This window comes from Petaurus breviceps, unplaced genomic scaffold (assembly GCF_028583685.1).
Source record: "Petaurus breviceps papuanus isolate PSGF00001 unplaced genomic scaffold, PetGlider_PUasm1.0 90625, whole genome shotgun sequence".
NCBI lineage: Eukaryota > Metazoa > Chordata > Mammalia > Diprotodontia > Petauridae > Petaurus > Petaurus breviceps.
The window spans coordinates 4,034,721-4,056,403 of NW_027187289.1; the positions used below are offsets into that span (position 1 = coordinate 4,034,721).

The 21,683-nt window shown below is 35.9% G+C and overlaps 1 protein-coding gene across 4 annotated transcripts in view; it reads left to right on the plus strand.

Moving 5' to 3' along the window:
* The window catches only part of PCCA (propionyl-CoA carboxylase subunit alpha), a 550,597-nt gene that overhangs the window by 188,202 nt on the left and 340,712 nt on the right, over positions 1 to 21,683 (plus strand). For 3 of the 4 annotated variants that reach the window (XR_011163584.1, XR_011163585.1, XM_069064183.1), the window contains exons 9-10: positions 14,354 to 14,432; positions 18,075 to 18,177. The exons of the other annotated variant lie outside the window; for it this stretch is intronic. Coding sequence is in view for 1 of the 3 variants with exons in the window: in XM_069064183.1 (XP_068920284.1) it covers positions 14,354 to 14,432; positions 18,075 to 18,177 (182 nt within the window). In the remaining 2 variants the exon portion in view is untranslated. The remainder of the gene's footprint in view (positions 1 to 14,353; positions 14,433 to 18,074; positions 18,178 to 21,683) is intronic. 4 annotated transcript variants of the gene reach the window in all.

Here is a 21,683-nt window from a genome sequence, read left to right on the forward strand (position 1 = left end):
TCTGAGATATAGGTACTCTAAGAGTAATAAAGATCTGATTTATTAATTTCTTAGCATTTTTACAGTTCCACTGCCTTAGCTCTATTTTTTCCCTCCATTCAGAATGTACTCTGGCCAGTAACCAAACTGTTTTGGGATGATAGTGCCACTTTGAGGCCAATTTGGGGAACTATCTGACCTAATATTCACCCTCTTTTTTTCTTCCTTGCAGAAAAATGCACACTTTTTTTGAGGCGAGTATTTAATTTACTCCACATTAGATAACCTTTATGTGCTCATCCCTACCCTTTCTCTTTTCCTTTTTTTTTCCAGTACTTCCCAGCTTACCTTAAGACAGTAGTTCTTAAACTTTCTAGTTTCAGGACCTCTTTATACTCTTAAAAATTATTCAGCATCATTTGTTTATGTGGATAATATGTTAGTATTTGTCATATTAGAAATTAAAGCATTTTAGTATAATAAAAATCATTTTTATCTAGCAGCCCCCTGCAAGGGGTCTTAGGACCCCCAGAAGTTATTAGATCACACTTTGAGAACTGCTCCCTTCACAAAATACCTCTCTGTTGCTTGTTTTATGCTTCCTTTTTCACTTATGGACCAAAAAAAGAAAAAATCATGTCTCCCAATTGTAAGAGCTGTCCTAATGGGGATAATCTGTTTATATTAGGCAATAGGAAAGCTGCAAGTTTTGAAGTGAAATTAGATATGATAAAACATTGTTATGTTTTATGTTATGTTTGTTATGAGATTACCCTTGAAGTTGCCATCAAAATCTACCAAAGTCATTACTTTGATGTTTATTTTTCTCTAAGCCTCAGCATTTCAAGTAAATAAAAAATCATTTTCTCGTTCAAGTATATCTTTTGTTTAGTCCTTAGCATTACAGAGAACTATTTCCTACTATTTTACTTCACTGCCTTATGGGTTAAATAGATCTTTGTGATCTTACTCAGAAATCTTAAAAAAAACCAAAAAAACCAAACCAACAACAGCAATGAAAACCAAATTATATTATTACTTCTATGAGAGAATGTTTTCTGAGTGCCAGACTTAATGCCAAATTAATTTGCATACTTTTGAACTACTCCTCTCCATGAGGGAAGCAGGGTAGTGCAGTGGAAAGACTATTGGTTCTCATTTCTTTTTCTGCTATTCACTACTGGTATGACTTTGGATAAGTCATTTAACCTTTGGTTATATGCTTCCTCATGTGTAAAATGAGGAAATGGGATTAAATTACTAACAAAGATCCTCCACATCTAAATCAGACATCCTGTGATCTTCATGTGTTTTTCTCATCTCCTGCATCCTTTTTGCCATATGGTTTTTCTTCTAAACTTAACTGGGGCTGGCTAGTAGGCACTTAAAATGTAGAAATTCTTGGGTTGTTTGTCACTGGATCAGGTAAAGCCAAAGAGGCAGCAGGTTCCATTGGAAAGAACACTAGACTGTAGGCTCCAGTCCTGATTGAGCCACTTACTAGACCTACTGCATTGGCAAGTTAATTAACATTTTTAAACCACAGTTTTCTTATCTATGAAGGAGAAATAATAACTTTTTCACTGTCTCCCTACCATGCAAAGCTATTATAATGTTCAAATATGAACTTGTAAAATGAATATAATAATACTATGTATTACTTACTCAGTAGGGTTGAAAGGTTAAATGAGGTAATGTTTGTAATGCAAAATGTTAGTTATTGTTTTTAGTAAGTATTCTAGCACTCATGCTGTTTTCCTTTGTCCTTTCCCTCTTCCACTAGCTTGGGGAAGAAATAGGAGGCAAACAGATGGCAGAAAGTGGCCATGAGAGGCAACTGGGCAGAAGCAAAGAAATAAGAGCTAACTTTTTTCTTTTCCATATGTTGGCAAGCAGCCCTCTTCTTGGAGGAAACAAAAATCAGTATGCTGGGGTTATCATAGTTGTTCAGTGTTTGTGTTTTATACCTAAACTTTAAGTATAGCTGAAATTCTAAATATAAATTCAACTTTTTTTTAGGGGTGTTTCTGGTGCCAATACCCTATTACTTCAGATTTAGTGTTGGGGCAAAATGAGCTACTTGTAGGTCTTTGAACAGTTAACAAAAAGAGGTTTACTAAGTCCTAATGTAGCAAGGATATGCAACAGAATTACTGTGGTACTTAGGTTTGGTAGACACAACTTCCTTTACCTTCATCCCTTCAGGTCAACAGAGCTGGGTATGGTGATTTGTGTGGTCCTTATGCATTCACCAAGACTGAAGGGCACCAATGCCGTATGAGTGGGGGCTTTTATGCCTTTTCATGAACTGGAAGCCACATCAGTGCAACCAGTAGCTGTCTGGAAACTGTGGCAAGGGGGCACAGCATGAGCCTTTTTTGGAAGAGGAGAGAGGAATCAAATCTTGACTTTGTCATCTTTTATGGAAATCTACTCTGACCACATTGGTCCTGTCACATAAGTTTTCAGTCACTTTCAATTCAGTCCCATAGATCTTTAGACTTAGTGTTTTCTGTCTCACAAACAAAATATACCCAGAGCCAGACTCAACATTATCTCATGCTCTGAACATCTAGGAATTATTGAAAGAAAAGAGACATATTACTGTGACACTTTTGCAGATCATGTAGTGCAAGCTGTCCAGTTCTGTATTTTTTAGTTTTAGGACTACCTTTATAATCAGTCCTAAAGGATTGTAACAACCCTGTATTAATTATCCAGAGGAAGTTGAATGCAGTAACTGAGGTGGCCACCAGGTGGTGCATTTCATGGACTATTGACCTTAGTGGTTTCCTTAATTTTGCTATTGCACATGTTTAGGATAATCTTCCTAAAAGACTAGCGTTCTCATTGACCACCAGGTGCTTAGTCTTCAGATATCTGGAGTTCCCCCTCCATTGCCCAGCCTATAACATTCAGAGTAGTACTAAGCAGTTCGGTTCAGCCCTTGCTAGCCTGTTCCCAAATTAATCTAGGAGAGGAAATAGAATATTTTTAAGAAAATGAAAATATGAAATCACCTGTCTGTATTATTCATGAATCTACATTTCATCTATTTGGGCTCCCCTTTCTCAAATCCACAGCCGCTGCATTCAGAATTTCAAATACTTTGCATGTGGTGAATATGTAGTTTATTACACATAATATGAAATGAAAGGCAGTAGAGCAAGTGCTTCTTATGTGGCTTCTAGCCTACTGCAGACGTTGTTCCTCAGCTTCCACTAAACTTTGGTTGTGCCCAGTTAGGCATTCCTGTACTATACCTCCTTGTAATTCACGGAAGGAATAAGGGAAGTATATAGTCACATCCAATTTCAGCATCACAGACTTTAAAGAAAGGAAAGTTGGTCAGCTGGTGTTAGAAGATTTAGTCTTCTCCCTGGCTCACCAGGTCACTGGGATGTAGAACAGTTGGCAGTTTCAGCAGCTTGAGATACTTTCTCATCCACTCTCATCTTTGCTCCAGGATGAGGATCTTTCCACTCAGTGCTGACCATTCATTCTTTAGATAGCAGAGTGCCTCAGCTTCAGGGCAGTGCTGTTCATGGTCTTGGTGTTTTGATGGAGGCCCAGCCACTGGCCACTTGCTCCATTTGCATTAATGCCTTCCTGTAAGCCACAATCTAAAGTCAGTGGATGGAGAAGATGAAGCCACTCTTGAATGTTACAGTGTATGGATTATGACTCCTCTAATATATCTTGCTTCATGTCCCCAGAACACACTTGAGGGTATACAATTTCTGCTGTCCATTCTTTCTCTTAAAATGGGTTTGGGTGATAATTGCTTTTGGTACTATATTTCTAATTTTCCTCCATCTGAATTTGTCTTTGGAAGCGTTGTCTCTACAGAACAATGCAAAATCACTGTATGATTTTTGGAAATCTGAAGTTCAAATAGCTTTGCCAGAAACTCCTGTTCTACTCTGTAAGTCAGAGACCTTTTACTAAATTGAGATAAAACTTTACTAAGTTTCTGAATCTCAGTAAATCAGGATGAAGGCATAAATAATTCCTTCCTTTCTCCATTCACTGGCCTGGGGAAAATTTTAGAGTGAATATATCAAGGGAGAAATGAGGCTGAGGTGGTGGTGGTGGCAATTATTTAAAAATATGTCTCATCCTCAATATTTAGTTTCTCATCTCTGTCAGAAAGAGAGAAGGTTTCTTCATCATTACTTCTCTGGAATCTCAGTTGATCATTGAATTTCTAAGAGATCTTAAGTCCTTAAAAACTGTTGATTTCTTGCAGTGTTTTTGTCTGTATTGGTTTCCTTGTTTCTCTGCTCATTTTGCTCTGCATTAGTTCATATAAGTTTTTCCAGGTTTCTTTGAAATGATCTCTTTCATCATTCCTTACAGTGCAGTATTCCATTCCATTCCATTCCATTCCATTCCATTCCATTCCATTCCATCCCATTCCATTCATAAACTGTTATTTATTCAACCATTCCATGACTGAAGGGCACTCCCTTATAATTTTTTGGCCCACATAGTTCAGTTTTGATTGTAGTTCTTTGTATTTATATAGTAAGCATCATGCATGTTGTTTTTTTGGTTTGCTCTCCTTTACTTTTTGTCAGTTCATATAAGCATTCCTATTGTTTCCTATATTCTCATTAATAATTTTTTAGGGTGCAATAACTCTTTTTCATATGTTGAACTTGGTATGTTAATGATGCTTGTTTTTGAATACAGTGTTATATAGAAAACACATCTTTTAGATGTAAAGGGATAAAATACTTGGGTAAGTTTAAAATTGTGTTTTTCAGGGGGTTTTCTCAATGCTGTTGAAAAATTTTGCACATTTTGTACATAAGCCTATGTATAATGTAAAAACTTTTTTTGAATGTCACTATAATTTGTCTTTGACTCAATCTTGGATCAGTTTTTTCTACATTCTTTTTTGATATCATTTTTTTTGGTAGAAGATATGCTTTAATATGAAGGTTTTAACCAGAATTACCTAGGAAAAGTCATAATAATTTAAAAATAATTTTTAAAAGTGTTCTTTGATATGTCTTAAAAATGAAGTGCTTTGTTTCACAATGTGCCTTTTATTGAATTAATGTGGTCATTTGAGGTCAGGATGGCACACACAGGGAGCTTGGGACTTGCTCTCTGTGTTATTTCTCTAATAACTCCCCCTTTTTTTCCTCATTCTTAACTTAGTGTTATATTTTTCCTTTGCTGTTCTGTGTGGTCTTTACCACTAAATTTTTTTCCTGGCTAAGTGTAATTTTATCAGTCCTATTCTCACCTACCTCTCCCTCCCTCCTTAAAAAAAAAAAATTACTTTTAGTCTGTTTTGTTTTAATCAATTTCTTGTGTTCTTGTCTTTGTTTCTGCTCTCATCTTCTTTCTCCTTGTTTTGTTATTACCTGTTCTTGCATACCTTTTTCCTTTTTCTATCACTGTGCTTTAAAAGGTCCAGCTTTTAGTCAGTAATGTGAAAACATCAGTCTTTGTTTTTTTTTTTGGGGGGGGGGAACTTACCTGTTTGGGAAAACATTCTAGTTTTAATCTGTACATTGAAATTTTAACTTGATATCTGATTTCTGGAGCATAGTCAAGCATCTTCACAGTGAAGAATTTTCACATACCTGAATAGAGGGAAATAAATTAATTTAAGCAAAAAAAAGTCTGTTTAAGTCTCTGTCATTTATAAAAAAATATTGTATTATATTTTTTATCTACTTAGTGTACTTGAAATTGATTATTCTGGAACCTAGCATTGTATGTAAACAGTAGTTGTATAATTCAAATCTTTGCCTTTTAATTTAATGAGCATTCCTTATTGGAAAAATGTAGATATCCCAGCTATTCATTTTAGGAATAATTGAGTTGATATATGTGAGTGTGTGTATATAGATAGATTATTTCAGAAGAATTACCGAACTCCTAAGAAACTACTGACCACATTCACTGTGTGCTAAGCCGTTTATTAGTTTTGCTACAAATAATTTCCTTTATTCTCTCATGCTAGTTTACAGGCATGCTGGAACAACCATGAAATGTCATGGTTGATGTCATGAAATGATCGAAAGAAACATCTTGGAATAATGCATGCATGTTCTTTTTATTTTTAAATTATAAATAATTTAATTAAATTTTCTCTATATGTAATAAATTCTAAATTTATTATTTATTGAGTGTTTATTATATACAGGTTACAATATTAGGTAATGTGAGATGAATATAGAATAATTAGACATAATTGACATTCCTTAGGAGAGTATAGACTAGTTAAGGGAAATAAACTTTACATATATGAAAGCACCTGAGACTGTTTAACAATAGGATTGCTGTTTGAATGATTTATCATTTTTGGTTTCTAATATTTTCTGATAGTTCTCTCCTAAAATCTTGATTCTTTGTTTTGTCAAACCTAGTAATGTGCAGAACTGCTTGGGCTATCTTTATATCTAATCTAACTCTCTTATGGTAGCACAATATATTGGACCAAGTATTAGATTTAAGAGTCACAGTATCTGGGTTTGAATCATATCAGTACTACTTTATGGTTTTGGTAACCCTGGACATAAGTTGATGTCTTTGAACCTCAGTTTCAACATTTATAGAAAAAGGGACAAATATATATGTATATGTGTATATGTAGGTATGTATACATGTACATATATACATACATACACACATACCAGATTTGTTATGAGGATAAAATGAGGTTATATGTATGTGTATATATACATTTATATACATATTTTATGTACGTACACAGATGTGTATATAATATATATTATATATAATAGTGTATATATACACATAATCACATACATCCATACACACATAATATAAGGTGTTAAATGTGAGATGTTAAGTTTTCTATAAAGCTACATAAATGGTCATAGAGCTTACTATCACCACAAACTTTTATAGCATTAAGATCTTGAATTCCGAGATTTCCTGCATTGATCACAATCTCCCCTTCCTACACCTCTCCCATTGCTTTATTCCACTTAAACCTGTTCTTTCCCAATCTCCCTATCTCCAAATCATGACTTTCTCTCTCTTAGCCTTCCCTCTTCTCACAGGCCATCAAACCCTATCCTACCTTCAATTGCAAAGCACTATCTTCTCCCTTGAATTTCTTGTTCCCTTCTCCTTTGAGTGTTCCTTCCTTGCTTATCTTTAACTTTGGGCCATTCCCATCACATATGTTCTTCTGTTATTACTTTCAGGCTACTGAATGATGATAGAAAAAGTTGTGACATTTGCTGAGTCTATTGTAGATGTGTGCTAAGGAATCTCAGATGGGCCATCATTGCTATACAGGTTTCTTTTTATTAAAGCTCCCTCTCTTACTTTGCACAGTGGCTATTACAAGACTCTTTTTTTTCTCCCTGAGCTTCCAACTTTACTTTCAGTTTCTACTTTCTCATCAAATGACCTTGCTACCTGTGTAGAACAAGCTCTAAACTTGGATTGAAGAGCGGACTAGGTTCAAATCTTGCTTCTGACATTTAGCTGTGTGATAGTGAACAAGACATTTAACTTCTCTGATACTTATTTTTTTCATTTGTAAAACAGGAAAAATTATATATGTAGTATCTACCTCACAAAATTTTGGTTAGGCTGTAATAAAATAACATGTAAATTGCTTTGCAAACTTTAAAGTGTTACATAAATGACAATTATTAGTACTAATATTGAAATTGAGACCATCATGGGTATTCCTGTCTTTCAGTCTTCATCTCCTAGACCTCTCATAGCTTCCCTCACCCTTTACCAGAGTTCTTAAAGACATGATGCCTCTGCTGCTTACCAAGCTAACACCCCCCAAACCTCAAATCCTATATACGATCTTCTCTTGTTTTATAATGGAGCTTTGAACATCACCTTTCTGTCTTACCTTCAGTACATCTCTATATACTTGTTGTTCTTCTGCATAAGAGTAGATGCAGATTTCCTTTATCTTAAACAAACTAAAGAACTGACAAAAAACTTCTCCAGCACTCACTGTCCTATAGGTCAGTAAATATTCATTAAGTAACTTATATGCCAGGTATTGGCAAAGTGATGGGGATACCAAAAATCCACTCCCCCCAACCCCCACAAAAAGAAAAGAACAGTGTCTTCTCTCTAGGAACTAATAGTCTGACTGGGAAGATGATGTGCAAATAGCTATGTACAAAGTATGTATGTTTTAATATTCAACAGAAGGCAGGTGCTAGAATTAAGAGAGATCAGGAAAGTCTTTTCATAGAAGATGGCATTTTACCTGAGACTTGGAGGAAGCTAGGAGGCGAGGATGAGGAGGGAAAGCATTCCATGCATAATGGGCAGCCAGAGAGAGTGCCTGTAGTCAGGTGATGAACTTTCTTGTTGAGGGAACAGCAAAGAGGCCATTATTACTGGGTTGCAGAGGACTTCTTGGGGTTTTAGGGTGTAAGGAGAATGGAAAGTGGAAAGCAGGTCATGAAAAGTGTTATATGCTAAACAGAACTTCTTATATTTGATCCTAGAAGTATTGGTAGGCCACTGAAATTTATTGAATGGGAGAGTGATATGCTTGGATCTGTGCTTTAAGAAGATTAATTTGACATTTGAATGAAGAATGGACTGGAGTGGGGAGAAACTTGTGTCAGGGAGACCTTTCCTGCTTTGAAGATATATCCTGCTCCCTAATCGGCTGAATGTAATCCCAAGCAGCCTGTGGTAGGAGGAGTTTGCTGGGTGCAAGAGCAGCTAAACTGGAGGGAGGAGAGGATGCAGTTAAGCTTGTTAGTAAAATGTTGGTTTGTGGGAAGGCTAAAGGGTGCTGTGACTTTCTGTGCTGTTATGGCTTATTAATTTCTCTGCTGCTATAATGGAATTGGCTTACTGGTTTTGGAATTTTGTTTTCTGGTGTCTGAATAAATGTTTTGCTTCTGTCTTCTATATGGAGACTGTTATATTTTGTGATCGAGCACGATGCTGGCATATTTATAGTGGCCATTGGTGTTGTGAATATTGCATTGGCTCTACAGGCATGAGGGCTGTTACCGCAATGATGATAGTATAAGAGGAGAAAAAGGGGTATATATGAGAAATGTTACAATCATAAATTGACAGGATTTGGCAATAGATTGGACATGATGGGGTGAGAGAAAGTGAGAAGTCAAGGATGACACATAGCTTTCAGGCATGGGCAACTAAGAAGGATGATGGTTCCCTTTATGGTGACAGGGAAGTTTAGAAAGGGAAAAATTTTGGAGGGTAAACATAATTGGGGTTCAGTTTTGGACATGTTGACTTTAACATGCCTACAGAGGCATCTATTTCTTTTTTTGTTTTGTTTTCTTCTTTTGGTTTTTGGAGGGAGAAAGGCAGGGCAGTTGGGTTTAAGTGACTTGCCCAGGGGCACAAGGCTAGTAAGTGTTAAGTGTCTGAGGCAGATTTGAACTCAAGTCCTCCTGACTCCAGGGCTGGTGGTCTATTCACTGGTCACCCACCCGCCCCCTAAACACATCTATTTCAAGATGTCTTATTAGGTAGGTAGAGATGGGAGGTTGGAGGTCAGCAGAGAGGTTAGTGCTGAATAAGTAGATCTGAGATTGATTAGCACAGAGAAGATAATGGAATAACTGATGAGATCAAGTGAATTAGTATAAAGAGAGAAGAGAAAAAGGCCTGTGACAGAGTGTGTGACCTGGATGAAGATCCAGTAAAGTAAATAGAGAAGGAGCAGTCAGATAGGTAGATGGAGAATCAGGAGAGAGCAGTGTCCTAAAAACCTAGAGAAAAGCGAATGTCCAGGAGACGAGGCTCAGTGTGAAAGGCTATAGAGGGGTCAAGAAGGATGAGAATTGGGAAGAAAAAAAGGCCAGTGACTTTGACAATTAAGATGTCATTAGCAACTTTAGAGTGAGAGAGCAGTTCTGGTTGAATGATGAAGTCAGAAGCCAATCTGAAGAGTTAAGAAGAGAGTTAGAGGAGAGGACCTAAAAGCACCTATTATAGATGACCTTCTCAAGGATTTTAGCCACAAATGACAGTGGAGACTAACCAGCAGATTATTGCAATAGTCCAGGCATGAAATGATGAAGGCCTTTACCAGAGTGATAGCAGTAGAAGAGTAGAAAAAAGGGTATATATGAGAGATGTTATGATGCTACATTGACAGGACTTGGCAACAGATTGGATATGATGGGGTGAAAGTGAGATAGGGCATGAAAGGTAGAGGAGATAGAAGGATCATGTGAGGCTTTTTTGAGGGTGGGGAAGACATGGACATGATTTTGGGAAGTAGGGAATCATCCAATAAATAGGGAAACATTAAATATAAGTACAGAAGTGAGGATAATAGAAAGGGAAATCTGTTGGAGAAAATGCAGTGGAATGGGTTCAGTTGTGTATGCAGAAGGGTTGGCCACCTCCTCCTATGAGACAGAGGTTTAGGAGATAGTGGAAGAAGGAGATGTCAAGTAAAATATGACGTAAGGGTCTGAGTTAAGAGATTGGAGGTGATGGGAGTCATGGAAGTTTGAAGAGGAAGGAAACGATTTGGAAGAGCCTTTGTGGAAAGTGGGTGAATGGGTTAATTAGGCCAGTGTAAAAGGATTGCCTTGCAACTAGGTAAGGGCCCAGTTGAAATTATATAAAAGTGTAGTGGACCTAACCTGGTTTTATGATTCTCCACTGTTGTTCAGCAGCATATATGTAGGAGCAAAGGCAATGGAAAGTGAGAGTGATCCAAGAATGAGGCTTGGTAGGAAAGAAATTGGGAATATGACAAGGAGTTGAGAATCTTGAGACAAGAAGATAGTATAGTTACAATGGGTTCTTCAGGGAGTCAAGATAGGGAAGTGAGGAGACTGTAGTTAGTGAAAGGGGTGAAGGACTGGGAGAGAACTGCTGTCAAATTATCATGCTTTATCTCTTGCTTGATTACTAAATTTCTGTTATGACCTCCTTATACCTTAATTGCTTGTAATGTGGTTTCTGACCCCAATGATTTATTGAAACTGCTTTCTGTAAGTTGCCAAATGATTTCTTTGTATTGATTCTGAATGTAAATGCAAACTTGAAAAAGCATACAAATATCAGCCCATAAAAAGAAGATTCTCTATGGAATCATGAATCTTATTTCATACTACTTGATTTTTTTTTTTCTTTTTGGAGGGGGGAGGCAGGGCAGTTGGGGTTAAGGGACTTGCCCAAGGTCACATGACTAGCAAGTGTTAAGTGTCTGAGGCCGGATTTGAACACAGGTCCTCCTGTCTCTAGGGCAGGTGCTCTATTCATTGCGCCACCTAGCTGCCCCACAACTTGATTTTTAACAGAATGTACAATACATTCTACCTGTTACTTTCAAAACCATCTTGCTTATTTTGTTTCCTTCTGAATTTCATTCTATTTTCCTATGTGCATTTAAAAATGTTTCTATAGCTCTCTTTTTATAGGGAGGGAGGTCATTATGCTGATTTCCTCTTCCCTCTTCCACAGCATTCTCAAAGAAATTAAGAGAAATAAAAAAATAACAAACCTAACACTTTGTAACTAATAAACAGAATCAAGCAAAATTGAGTCTGCATAGAGACCATATCTATAAATGTGTTTCTTTTTCTATATGCTATCCACTACTTCTCTGTCAGAGAAGGTGGGTATCCTGATTTGTCATAGGTCCTCTAATATAGTTGATCCCTGTATTGATCATGTTTCTTAAATATTTCAAAGTGGTGGGTGATTTTTTTTCCTGTTGTTCTTATATAAAATGTTGTAATTATGCGATGTCAGGTCATACTAGCAAGAATTTTCTGAAATCATCTCTCCAGTCATTTTTACAATGTAATAATATTCTGTTAGGTTAATATAACACAATTTCCCCTTTAGTTTGTTTTTGCTTTTTGGAGGGGGGAAGGCAGGGCAATTGGGGTTAAGTCACTTGTCCAAGGTCACACGGCTAGTAAGTGTTAAGTGTCTGAGGTCAAATTTGAACTCAGGTCCTCCTGACTCCAGGGCCAGTGTTCTATTCACTGTGCCACCTAGCTGCCCCTTCCTTCAGTTTTTTAAGAACAGGTTGAAGGCATTGTGTCCCATAGACTCAAGAAGCTCCATTATTTATTTATTTATGCATTCATTTATCTGTTTATTTATCTGTTAACTAATTAATTAGTTTACTCACTAATTTATTTGCTTTTCTAATGCTTAATTCCTCCCTCCATCTCCCCCCCCCCCCCCCTGCTTTCTCTGCCCTGGACCAAGACGTTTATTTTATGTATGACTATTCACTCCTCAGCATTATTCTCCCTCTCTATACCATCCCTACTTGTTTCTCAGTCATTTCATGGTTATCTGTACCAAATTGTGTGTGTGTGTGTGAGTGTAGCCCTCATTTATTTCATACAAGAATGAGATTCGTTTCTTGTGTACTTTCTCCCACTTCCATGTTTGTATACTCTTCTACTGATGTGCCCTTATTATAAGAACTAGTAAGTTCCATCTCCTTTTTCTTTATTTTTTCTTTGCTATCTTATATGTTTTTGTGTATATGTTATATTTCCCCTTGTAAATGATAAACTTCCTGAGGGCAGGACTTTTATCTTTTTTCATCTTTGTATCCTTTGTTTCTAGCCCCATGACTTGGTTGTGGTAGGAGCTCAATTTTTATTGGATTGTACTGAATTATCTTTTTTCTCCTTTTATTCCATTTTTATATCTCAATAAGTAGTAGTAGAGAAAATTATAGAAGAGGTTTGGTAGACCTTTTCTCTCTTTACTGTGTCTTTTTTTTTTTCTCCTATAAACATATATATGTTTCAAAGTTTCTGTTCTGTTTCATTTGTTTGAATAAGGCTCCTGTTAACATATATTTAACCTTTGTTTCTTACCGTTTCTTGTGGTTCTGTAGATCACTTTTCTATATTACTCCCACCAAAAATGTGCCATTTATTATTTAAACAGGCTGCAGAAGTGGAGAGGCACATGTGGTCCTCTAGGTCCTCAAATTTGACCCTTTGACTGAATTCAAACTTCACAGAACAAATCCCCTTGATAAAAAGATTTGTTCTGTGAAGTTTGGATTCAGTCAAAGGGCCGGACTTGAGGACCTAGCCACATTTGGCCCAAATGTTTCCCCACCCTGGGTTAGACGATAGTTTCAAACTTCTTGAGGAGAAAAATGTGCTGTTTAACTTTAATAAAACTTTTTTTTATTCTATATGTTTAAAATTGCTTGTGTTCAAAAGAAATAGGTTTGAAACTGTTGTCAATAGTTAGCTATTGCAATATCTGAAGAGGTTGATAAATAATTACTACCAAGTACCACTAATGCATTGAAGGCTACAGTATCTCAAAGTCATATAACCTCACATGCATTCCACTATCCCCTCATGCCCTTTAAGATTGGCTTCATCAGGTTTTGTCCTCTTAGATTTTACTTTCTCCCACTGTCTTTAGTGGCTTGCACAGCCGGGTCTTGGGAAGTATTTTCCATAGACAGTATTTCTGGAAATTTGAGTTTTCAGAGTAGGATTGCAATGTGGTTAATTTGCTTTTTTTTTTTTTAAAGAGTTTTAAATTTAAGAGTTATAAATCTCTTCTTTGCCTTTTTAATCCAACTAGGCATCAATTCCTGTCCTTTTCCCTAAATGTTGACTTAATTTTACTTATTTCTTTCCATTTTCATAATGTGATATTGATAGTGTCCTCTTCAGCAATTTCCCTACACAACCTTATCCTATAGCAGATTCCAGCTTAAATTTCCCCAAACACTTTTATGTCTGTTCCTTCAGACTTTTCAGATAAAATTTTAACTTCTGAGGATAGCATTCAAGGCTTTCCTATCAACTTACAAATCCTATAATGTAGAATTCTTTTTTTTAATGTGGAATTCTTGAAGCAGGAGATTTAATATGGAATACATTATATGATTTGATTATCTTTTGGGACTAGTCTTTTTACTATGAATAAGGACAGTATATTTGTATTTCCATTTTCTCCTTTCTCCCCTTCCCCCATTCTTTTCCTTTGGTGTTCTAAGCTGCTTTTTGTTACTTTATCCAGTCATATACTTATTCCAGATAATATTGGTTAATCAGCTTTTGGAACTTAGATAGCATGAAGTAAGATTCTTTTGTCAAACTAATTATTTCTTTTTTTTTCCAAACTAATTATTTTCTGAGAATGTTTTTTCTTATAAGCTTTGAGGAAAAACATCTTTTTGCTTGTCAGAAAATAACTTGGCTGTTATAAAAGTATTTAAACTCTAAATTATTGTTTCATTCATAAGAGTACAATGGTAGTTTTTTCTGTTAAAAACAGCCTTTAAATAAACCAGTTATTGTCTATTGAATTATTAGACATGTGGTCACTTGTCATGTTCATACAACCAAATGATCAAAGTCTGAACTTCTGTCTAATTGTTCCCTGCTGTTAGGCTATCCCGTTATGATCAAGGCCTCAGCAGGTGGTGGTGGGAAAGGTATGCGAATCGCTTGGGATGATGAAGAGACCAGGTGAGATCCTGTCTAAAATATAGTCTTGATGAAAATTATAGTTACTAGAATGTTATTAAACTGACATCCTGAAAGTTATCAAAAACAAAATGAAGAAATTAGATAGCTCTGTTGTTTTTTTTTTAAGTTTTTTTTTGGTGGAAAAAAAAGAAATAATATGCAGAAAATTTCATTTTTCTTTTGTTTTTATAGTGATTGTGAAAATCTATGATATTTGTAATAGAATTTGCCTTTTTGAGTATCATAAAAGGATTTGTTTTTTATTTAAAATATTTCTCAGGTTATGTACCTTGGTCCTATACTTTTAGAGATTATCCAGTTTAATGACCTTTTCCAAAGTTGGAAGTTGAAGTTAGTAGAGGTCAAGTTATTTTACCATGACCACATCACTAGTTTTAGTGGTGAAACTGGGAATAAATCCTAGTTCCCCTGACTACTAGTTTGACTTTAGACTTACACTTTGACCAAGCTATACTTGTACTATACTTATACCCCAGAGAGATCAACAAAAGAGGAAACATCTATATATAAATATAATTTAGGAACTCTTAGCAAAAAATGGCAGCTAAGGAAATAGCTAGTAATTGGAGAATGATGGAACAGATTGTGGTATATGAATGAAATAGTATTGTCCTGTAAGAAATGAGGGAAAAGCTGATTTCAGAGAGACTTGGAAAGATATGTATAAACTGAGCAGAACTAGAACAATTTATAGCCTCAGAATTATAAGAAATAATTCTGAAAGACTTAAGAACTATGATCAACAATGATTGCAGAGGACTGATAAAAAAGAATTCTTACCCCATAATAGATGCATTCATATGCAGAATAAGAAAAAGCATTTTTGACTGTGACCAGTGTGGGAATATGTTTTGATTAGTGGTGCTTATGTGACACAAGGGTTCTGTATGTTTCCCTCCTATATGTGAAATAATTGAAAAAAAGTTAATTAAAAAGAAATATCAAAAGCAACAAAATTGTCAAGATGGATAAGGATGAAGAAAAGATGATCAGATTTGTCAATAAAGAGATCATTGCTTGCTTTGGAGAGAGTACTTGTATTCAAAAAGTCCGATTTACAAGTGTAAGATAAGACAAAATGGCTATGGTAGGACAACATTTGTCAGAAAAAATAAATGGGAATTTTAGTAGACTGAAAGAAAGTACAGTGTGCATTAGCAATATAATATGGTAGCTAAGAAATCTAATGTGATCTTGTGCTGCATTGAGAGACATAGCTTCTAGGAACCATAAGGTGATATTCAGACTCTACTCTGCCCAAGTCAGGCCTCATCTGAAGGTTTGTATTAATTTATAGTTGCCATATTTAATAATAAGGATTTAATAACCTGGAGAGAAGTCAGAGAAAGGTACCTAGAATGGTAAAGGACCTCAGTTCTATCGTATATGAAGAATGATTGAAGGAATGGAGGATATTTAACTTGTAAAACACTTAGAGTGAACTGTTTGGTTACATTAAAGTATTTGAAGGACTGTCCTATATAAAATGGATTTATTGTTTTCTCTTTGACCCTTTATAGCATAACTTGGACCTTTTGGTTGATGTTATACTGAGGCAAACTTGGCCTTGATGTTAATGAAACCTTTCTAACAATGCTATCTAAAAATGGAATCAGCTACTGGAGATAGTAGGTTCTTCCTCATTAGAGATGTTTAAACAGAGGCTAGATGACCTTTGTTTGGTACATTATAGTCATAATTCTCTTTTTAGGTATTAATTGGCCTAAATGACCACTCTCCAAATTCTGAAATGTTTTAGTTCTTTGATTATCACTGTAAGATTTAGAAGGAAATTGTGCTTTCACAGATGTTAGTCAGTAGAAGATCCCATATAAAGAATACAAAATTGCCCTGGACTTATTTCTTGAATATTTAAAAGCATTTGATTCCACAGAGAAAACCAGCTTAAATGTTCTTCAACAGGTTATATCTCATACATTTGTCAAAATTATACAGCTGCATAAAGAGTATGATGGAGATAACCTTGTTCAATGCGTCTCTAAGTATAAACATGAACTGAGACATATAGCAGATTTACATATAGTGGAGAAAGATTTGCCACTACTATAGAGGACATCCAACATGGAGTCCAATTTAGGAGATTAATGTATATCTTCCTTTTTTATATGACATTGTCCTGCTTGCATCAAGCCCTGTAATATTGCAGAGCCTCTTAAATGAGATTCATACTTATTTGAAGGAGTTTGACCCAACTATCCATCTAGGAAAAAAAAAAAGTGAATGCAAAATGCTTATTGTTCAGACTATGATAAGTTTGATGCATAACCTATAGAGGTTTATGTGTGTGTATAGACACATATGTGCCTATATATATGTATACATACATATCTTGCCCAGATGCTACAAATATTCAGTGAGTTGATGCAAAATTGAATAGGAGGAGAGCTGCCTAGATTGCTTTTGTGTAAGTAGGCAGACTTTTAATGGCCTCATTCTCCTTTAAAAAGACCCATCATTTTTATACTAATATTCAAATTGTATTGTATGAGTATAAAACACTTTTTCTTGGAAGAGTTGAAAATGAATATCACTTGTGGGGCATATGGTGGATATGATATACTAGGCAGTAATAAAGGCAGGCTGTTGATTTGTATTCACAGAAAATTTCCCACCAGAAATGAAAACATACTGAGAATCATAGGTCTAAACCACCTCACCAGTCACACCCTATTCCCCCCCCCCAAAATTAACTTAATCAGATTACTGTAGGTATTCAAGAGCTTAAAAACTTCTTAATCTGATTGATACTCAATACCGTTTACAATTTGGCTCAAGATGATTTTTTTCAGCCACAGCATTAGACCACCATTAAATGGTCTATATTTTAGTAAATTTTGACTTTTCTCTTGTTTCAATTTAGGCTTTCCTGCCTCTGTCTTGGGTCAAATATTTCCTTTGTGTCAAATATAATCCTTACCACGACCTTCCCTTTTTCATCCAGTAGAAATTTTCCCCCCTTCGATGTCTAGCTCTGGAGCTGCCTCCCTAAGAAAGACTTCTCTGTCTTTCAGAGAGAAATAATATTTTTCTTAAGCCTTTCATAGCACTTTTTGTCTCTTTTATGCACTTACCACATTCTAGTTATTTATATTTTATAGTTAATACCTATTAATGACCTTTATATCAGTCATCTGAGATCCAGTTTTTGAGTTTTTCAGTTGAGTACATAAATTTATAGCTTTTTCTTTGTGATAATGAAATATTTTAATAGCATTTTCAATGTTTACAAAATATAATTCTGTTTTTTCCTTAGGTTTTTCATTTTTAAAACTATACATTTAAAACATATAATTACTAGATTTTAAGAAGGAAATGATGAATAGTATATATTTTGCCTTAGTAAAATTTGGTTTTGTATCAGAAATGAATTTTGGTTCTCTATAAAAAATGTATGAATTCTCCCTAAAATCATCTAGTGTGATCAGAGGATACTTTAAGTACTATTAAAAGATTAATTCCTTTTGAATTTAGTTTTGATTTTCTGGAACATTATAGAAAAATTTTTAATTAAAAGACTTATACTTACTGGGCTTGTTTATATATTACTGAGAAATGAGTTTTGTGTCTTGTTAGTTTAACACCTTGTTTTCTTTTTTAAAGGGATGGTTTTAGATTTTCATCTCAAGAAGCTGCTTCAAGTTTTGGTGATGATAGGTTGCTAATAGAAAAATTTATAGATAATCCTCGCCATATAGAAATCCAGGTTAGTACATTTGAAGATGCTTTTCTAATAAATCTTTAAAGAATATTATTTTCTCTGTCCAAGACCATCAGTTATTAATTACATTGGTAAATTTGCAATCACGGTATCTAAGTTTAATAATCTGGCCAAGATGTCTGCTCAGTCTTGGAGGTTATTCCACTTATTTTCATCAATAGGATTATGATTCTTCCTTGGAAATGTTCCAGAAGAAAGTTTCAAATTATACTGGAAATGAGTGCTATAATTGGAGTAAGGAGGGATTTGGGTTTTGGTTGGTGTTCTAAGATATATTTTATGACTCTGGATGAGTCTCTTTAGCTCCTTGAGTCTCAGTTTTTTCATATGTAAAATAGAGTTAGTAATACTTGTATCACTTACCTCACAAAAGTGTTATGTGGAAAGGAAACACTTTGTATAGCTGAAATTACAATATATTCGTGTGTTAAAGATTTGGATGATGGTAGTCTGGATCTATTTGGACAGACTGTGGTTTATTTATTTGGGAATATATGTAATTTTGTAGCATCAGTGGATTCTGTAGTACTGTAGGTCATATTTGGGAGTTTGGTAGGGCAGTGGAGATAGACATAGTAGGTGTGAGTAGCCTGCAGCATGCATTGGAAGAGGAGCTAAAGTAGAGGATTCTCATCAGGGAACGTATGATAGGAAATGAAGATGGGCTGGTCACATGACAAGAGTGAGACAAGAGTGTTAGATATACAGCACTAGGATGCCAATGGCACCCTTGGGATTTCAATAAAAACTCAAGAGGGCCTCTAACACGTTGGGTGGACTTCTGCAGTCAGCTTAATGTACTAAAGTCTCAGAATTGGTGGCCATGGATGGGTTGTGACCTGCATCTTTGAGAGAATTTCTAAATCTATGAGATCACAGATCTCTGGGTATTTGAGTTTTCAGCCTTATCTTGACTTCTACTCAATCAGCAAGCATTTAATGCCCAACATGTGCTAGGCATGGACAATATAAACAGCAAAAATGAAATACTTCCTGCTCTGAAACTACCCTCTACAGTTTCCAGTGAACTCTTAATGACTAAAACTCATGATCTTTTCTCAAACCTTATCCTTCTTGAGGTCTGAAGTACTGATCACTTTCTCCTGGACATTCTGTCCTCTCTAGGTTTTCATGACACTTCTGGTCTCCTTGGTTTTCCTCTCTATCCAACCATTCTCAGTTCTCTTTTCTTTACTTTATCCATGTCTTATTCTCTAACTGTTAGTGTGTTGGCAAGGTTCTCTCCTGGGTCCCTTTCTCTCTTTATTATTTCACCTGGTGATCATGTCAGTTCTCAGGGATTCAAGTATCTTTATGCAGATGATTCCTAAATTTGTATATCCATCGCTAGTCTCTCTGCTGTGCTATAGCCATATTTCTCCAATTGCCTCTTCTACATCTACTCACACCTGCTATGTCTCTCTCCACTGCCCTACTAAACTCCCAAATATGACCTGTAGATGTCTAGAGGCATCTCGAACTTGACGTGTCAAAAAAAACCTACCACATTGTCTTCTTTCTTAAACTTCTCCATCAAACTTCCCTACTGTCCAGGTACCATCCTTGAGTTTTAACTCTCATTTATCCCACATGCCCATGCATTACCAAATCTTGTCATTGCTCTCACATGATATCTTTAATGTACTTCCCCTACTTTCTGCTCATATAACCACAATTTTAGTTGAGGCCCTCATCACCTTTTTTCTGGATTATTACAGGAGTTGTTTCTTTGCCTCATGGCTCTCCCCACTCCAGTCTATCCTCTACTCAGATACCACAGTGATTTTTGTAAAATATAAGCCTGATTACATTGCCCTCCTACTTCAGTGACTTCCTCTTACCTTCAGCATCAAATATGACTTTTTTTTCTTTTATCTTTTCTCTTTTGGCATTTCAAACTCTTTATAACCTGACCCCCTCCTTTCCTTCTTATATGTCACTTCTTTCTGTAAGCTCTACAATTTAGACATACTGGCCTATTTTTAATTTCACTTTGTGAAATTTAATTTCACTTTATCAGTTCATAGAAGTCTTCTCAGGTTTCTCTGAAACCATCTCCTTCATTATTTCTTACAGCACAACACTATTCCATCACATTTACCTACTATAACTTGTTCATCCTTTTTTCTATTTATTGGGACTCCATCTGATTCCTTTTCTTTCCTGCATCAAAAAGAGCCATAAATATTTTTTTGTGTATCCTTAGAGTTTGTTTTGCTTAGGACTCATTCTTCCTCACTTTGCCCTCATTCCCTCCCCCTAATTCCCCACCCCCAAACCCCTAGCTCCTTTCCTTCATATTTCTCCTTTGAGTGAAATGTATTTCTGTATTCAAGTCTATATATGTGTGTGTCAATCAATAAATATTTAAGTGCCTATGATATTACAGACACTTTGACAAGGGCTGAGGATACAATTTTTTTTTTTTGCCTGGTTTTTTTTGGAGGGCAATTGGGGTTAAGTGACTTGCCCAAGGTCACATGGCTAGTTTTGTGTGTAAGTGTCTGAGGCTGGATTTGAACTCAGGTCCTCCTGACTCCAGGGCCAGTGCTCTATTCACTGTGCCACCTAGCCACCCCAGAGGATACAAATTTTTTAAAAAAAGGAAAGACAATTCCTGCTTTCAGAGATCTTAGAAGCTAACAATCTAATGGGGGAAATACATAAAAGGAAGTTAGTTGAAAAGGGTGGAGCAGGAAAAGGAGGAAGGTATCCAGCAAGATTTTGTACCTCTTGTACCAGCCTGTTAATTCTCTTCCAAATTTCTTTCTTCTGTAGCTCTTATGTCTTTTCCATTTTTTTTTCCTCAAGAAACTTTTAAAACTCTTTATTACTTCTAGGAATTCTAATTGAGTTTATGCTGAAGCTGTGTTTTCCTTGGAGGATGTTTTAGAATCATTCTCTTTTGGGTTTGTATCTCAATATATATGGTACTTTATGGTGGGCTTTGCTTTTTGTTTGCTCATTCTTCTCATCTACTTTCTGACTTTGGACTTGATGTTAGGGCTGAGTTCTACTGCACTTCTAGAATGAAGTTCTTGGCTGGTCCTGTTGCTGCTTTCTTGGGCTATTGAGTGTTATATTATTCCATGATCTCAGAGTCAGACTGGGGACCTGTAAGCTTTCAGTGCTCCCCGAGTGTTCTGATCTAGGGCAAAGTCTGATTGCTGCCCTCTGAGCTCTGCAAGGTGCTGGTTTTGGGTCTGTGAAAGAATAGACTGCTTGCTGGACTCTTGCTGGATATACCCTGTTAGTCAGCTAGAGTGCTCTTTTGCTTCAGGGTTCAGAGTGGCGGAAGTATAGGCTCCCTGTTTTTCTGTCATTTCTGCCCTGGTGATTCTTCTGCTAGTTTTGCTAGATGCTAGAACTGGGATCCCACTCTGCTCCATTCTCTTTATCTTTTCCTTGTCCATTTCCCATCTCTAGAATGTACCCCCTTTTCACCTTTGCCCTTTAGGATCTCTAACTTTCCCAAAATTTTGCTCAAGTGC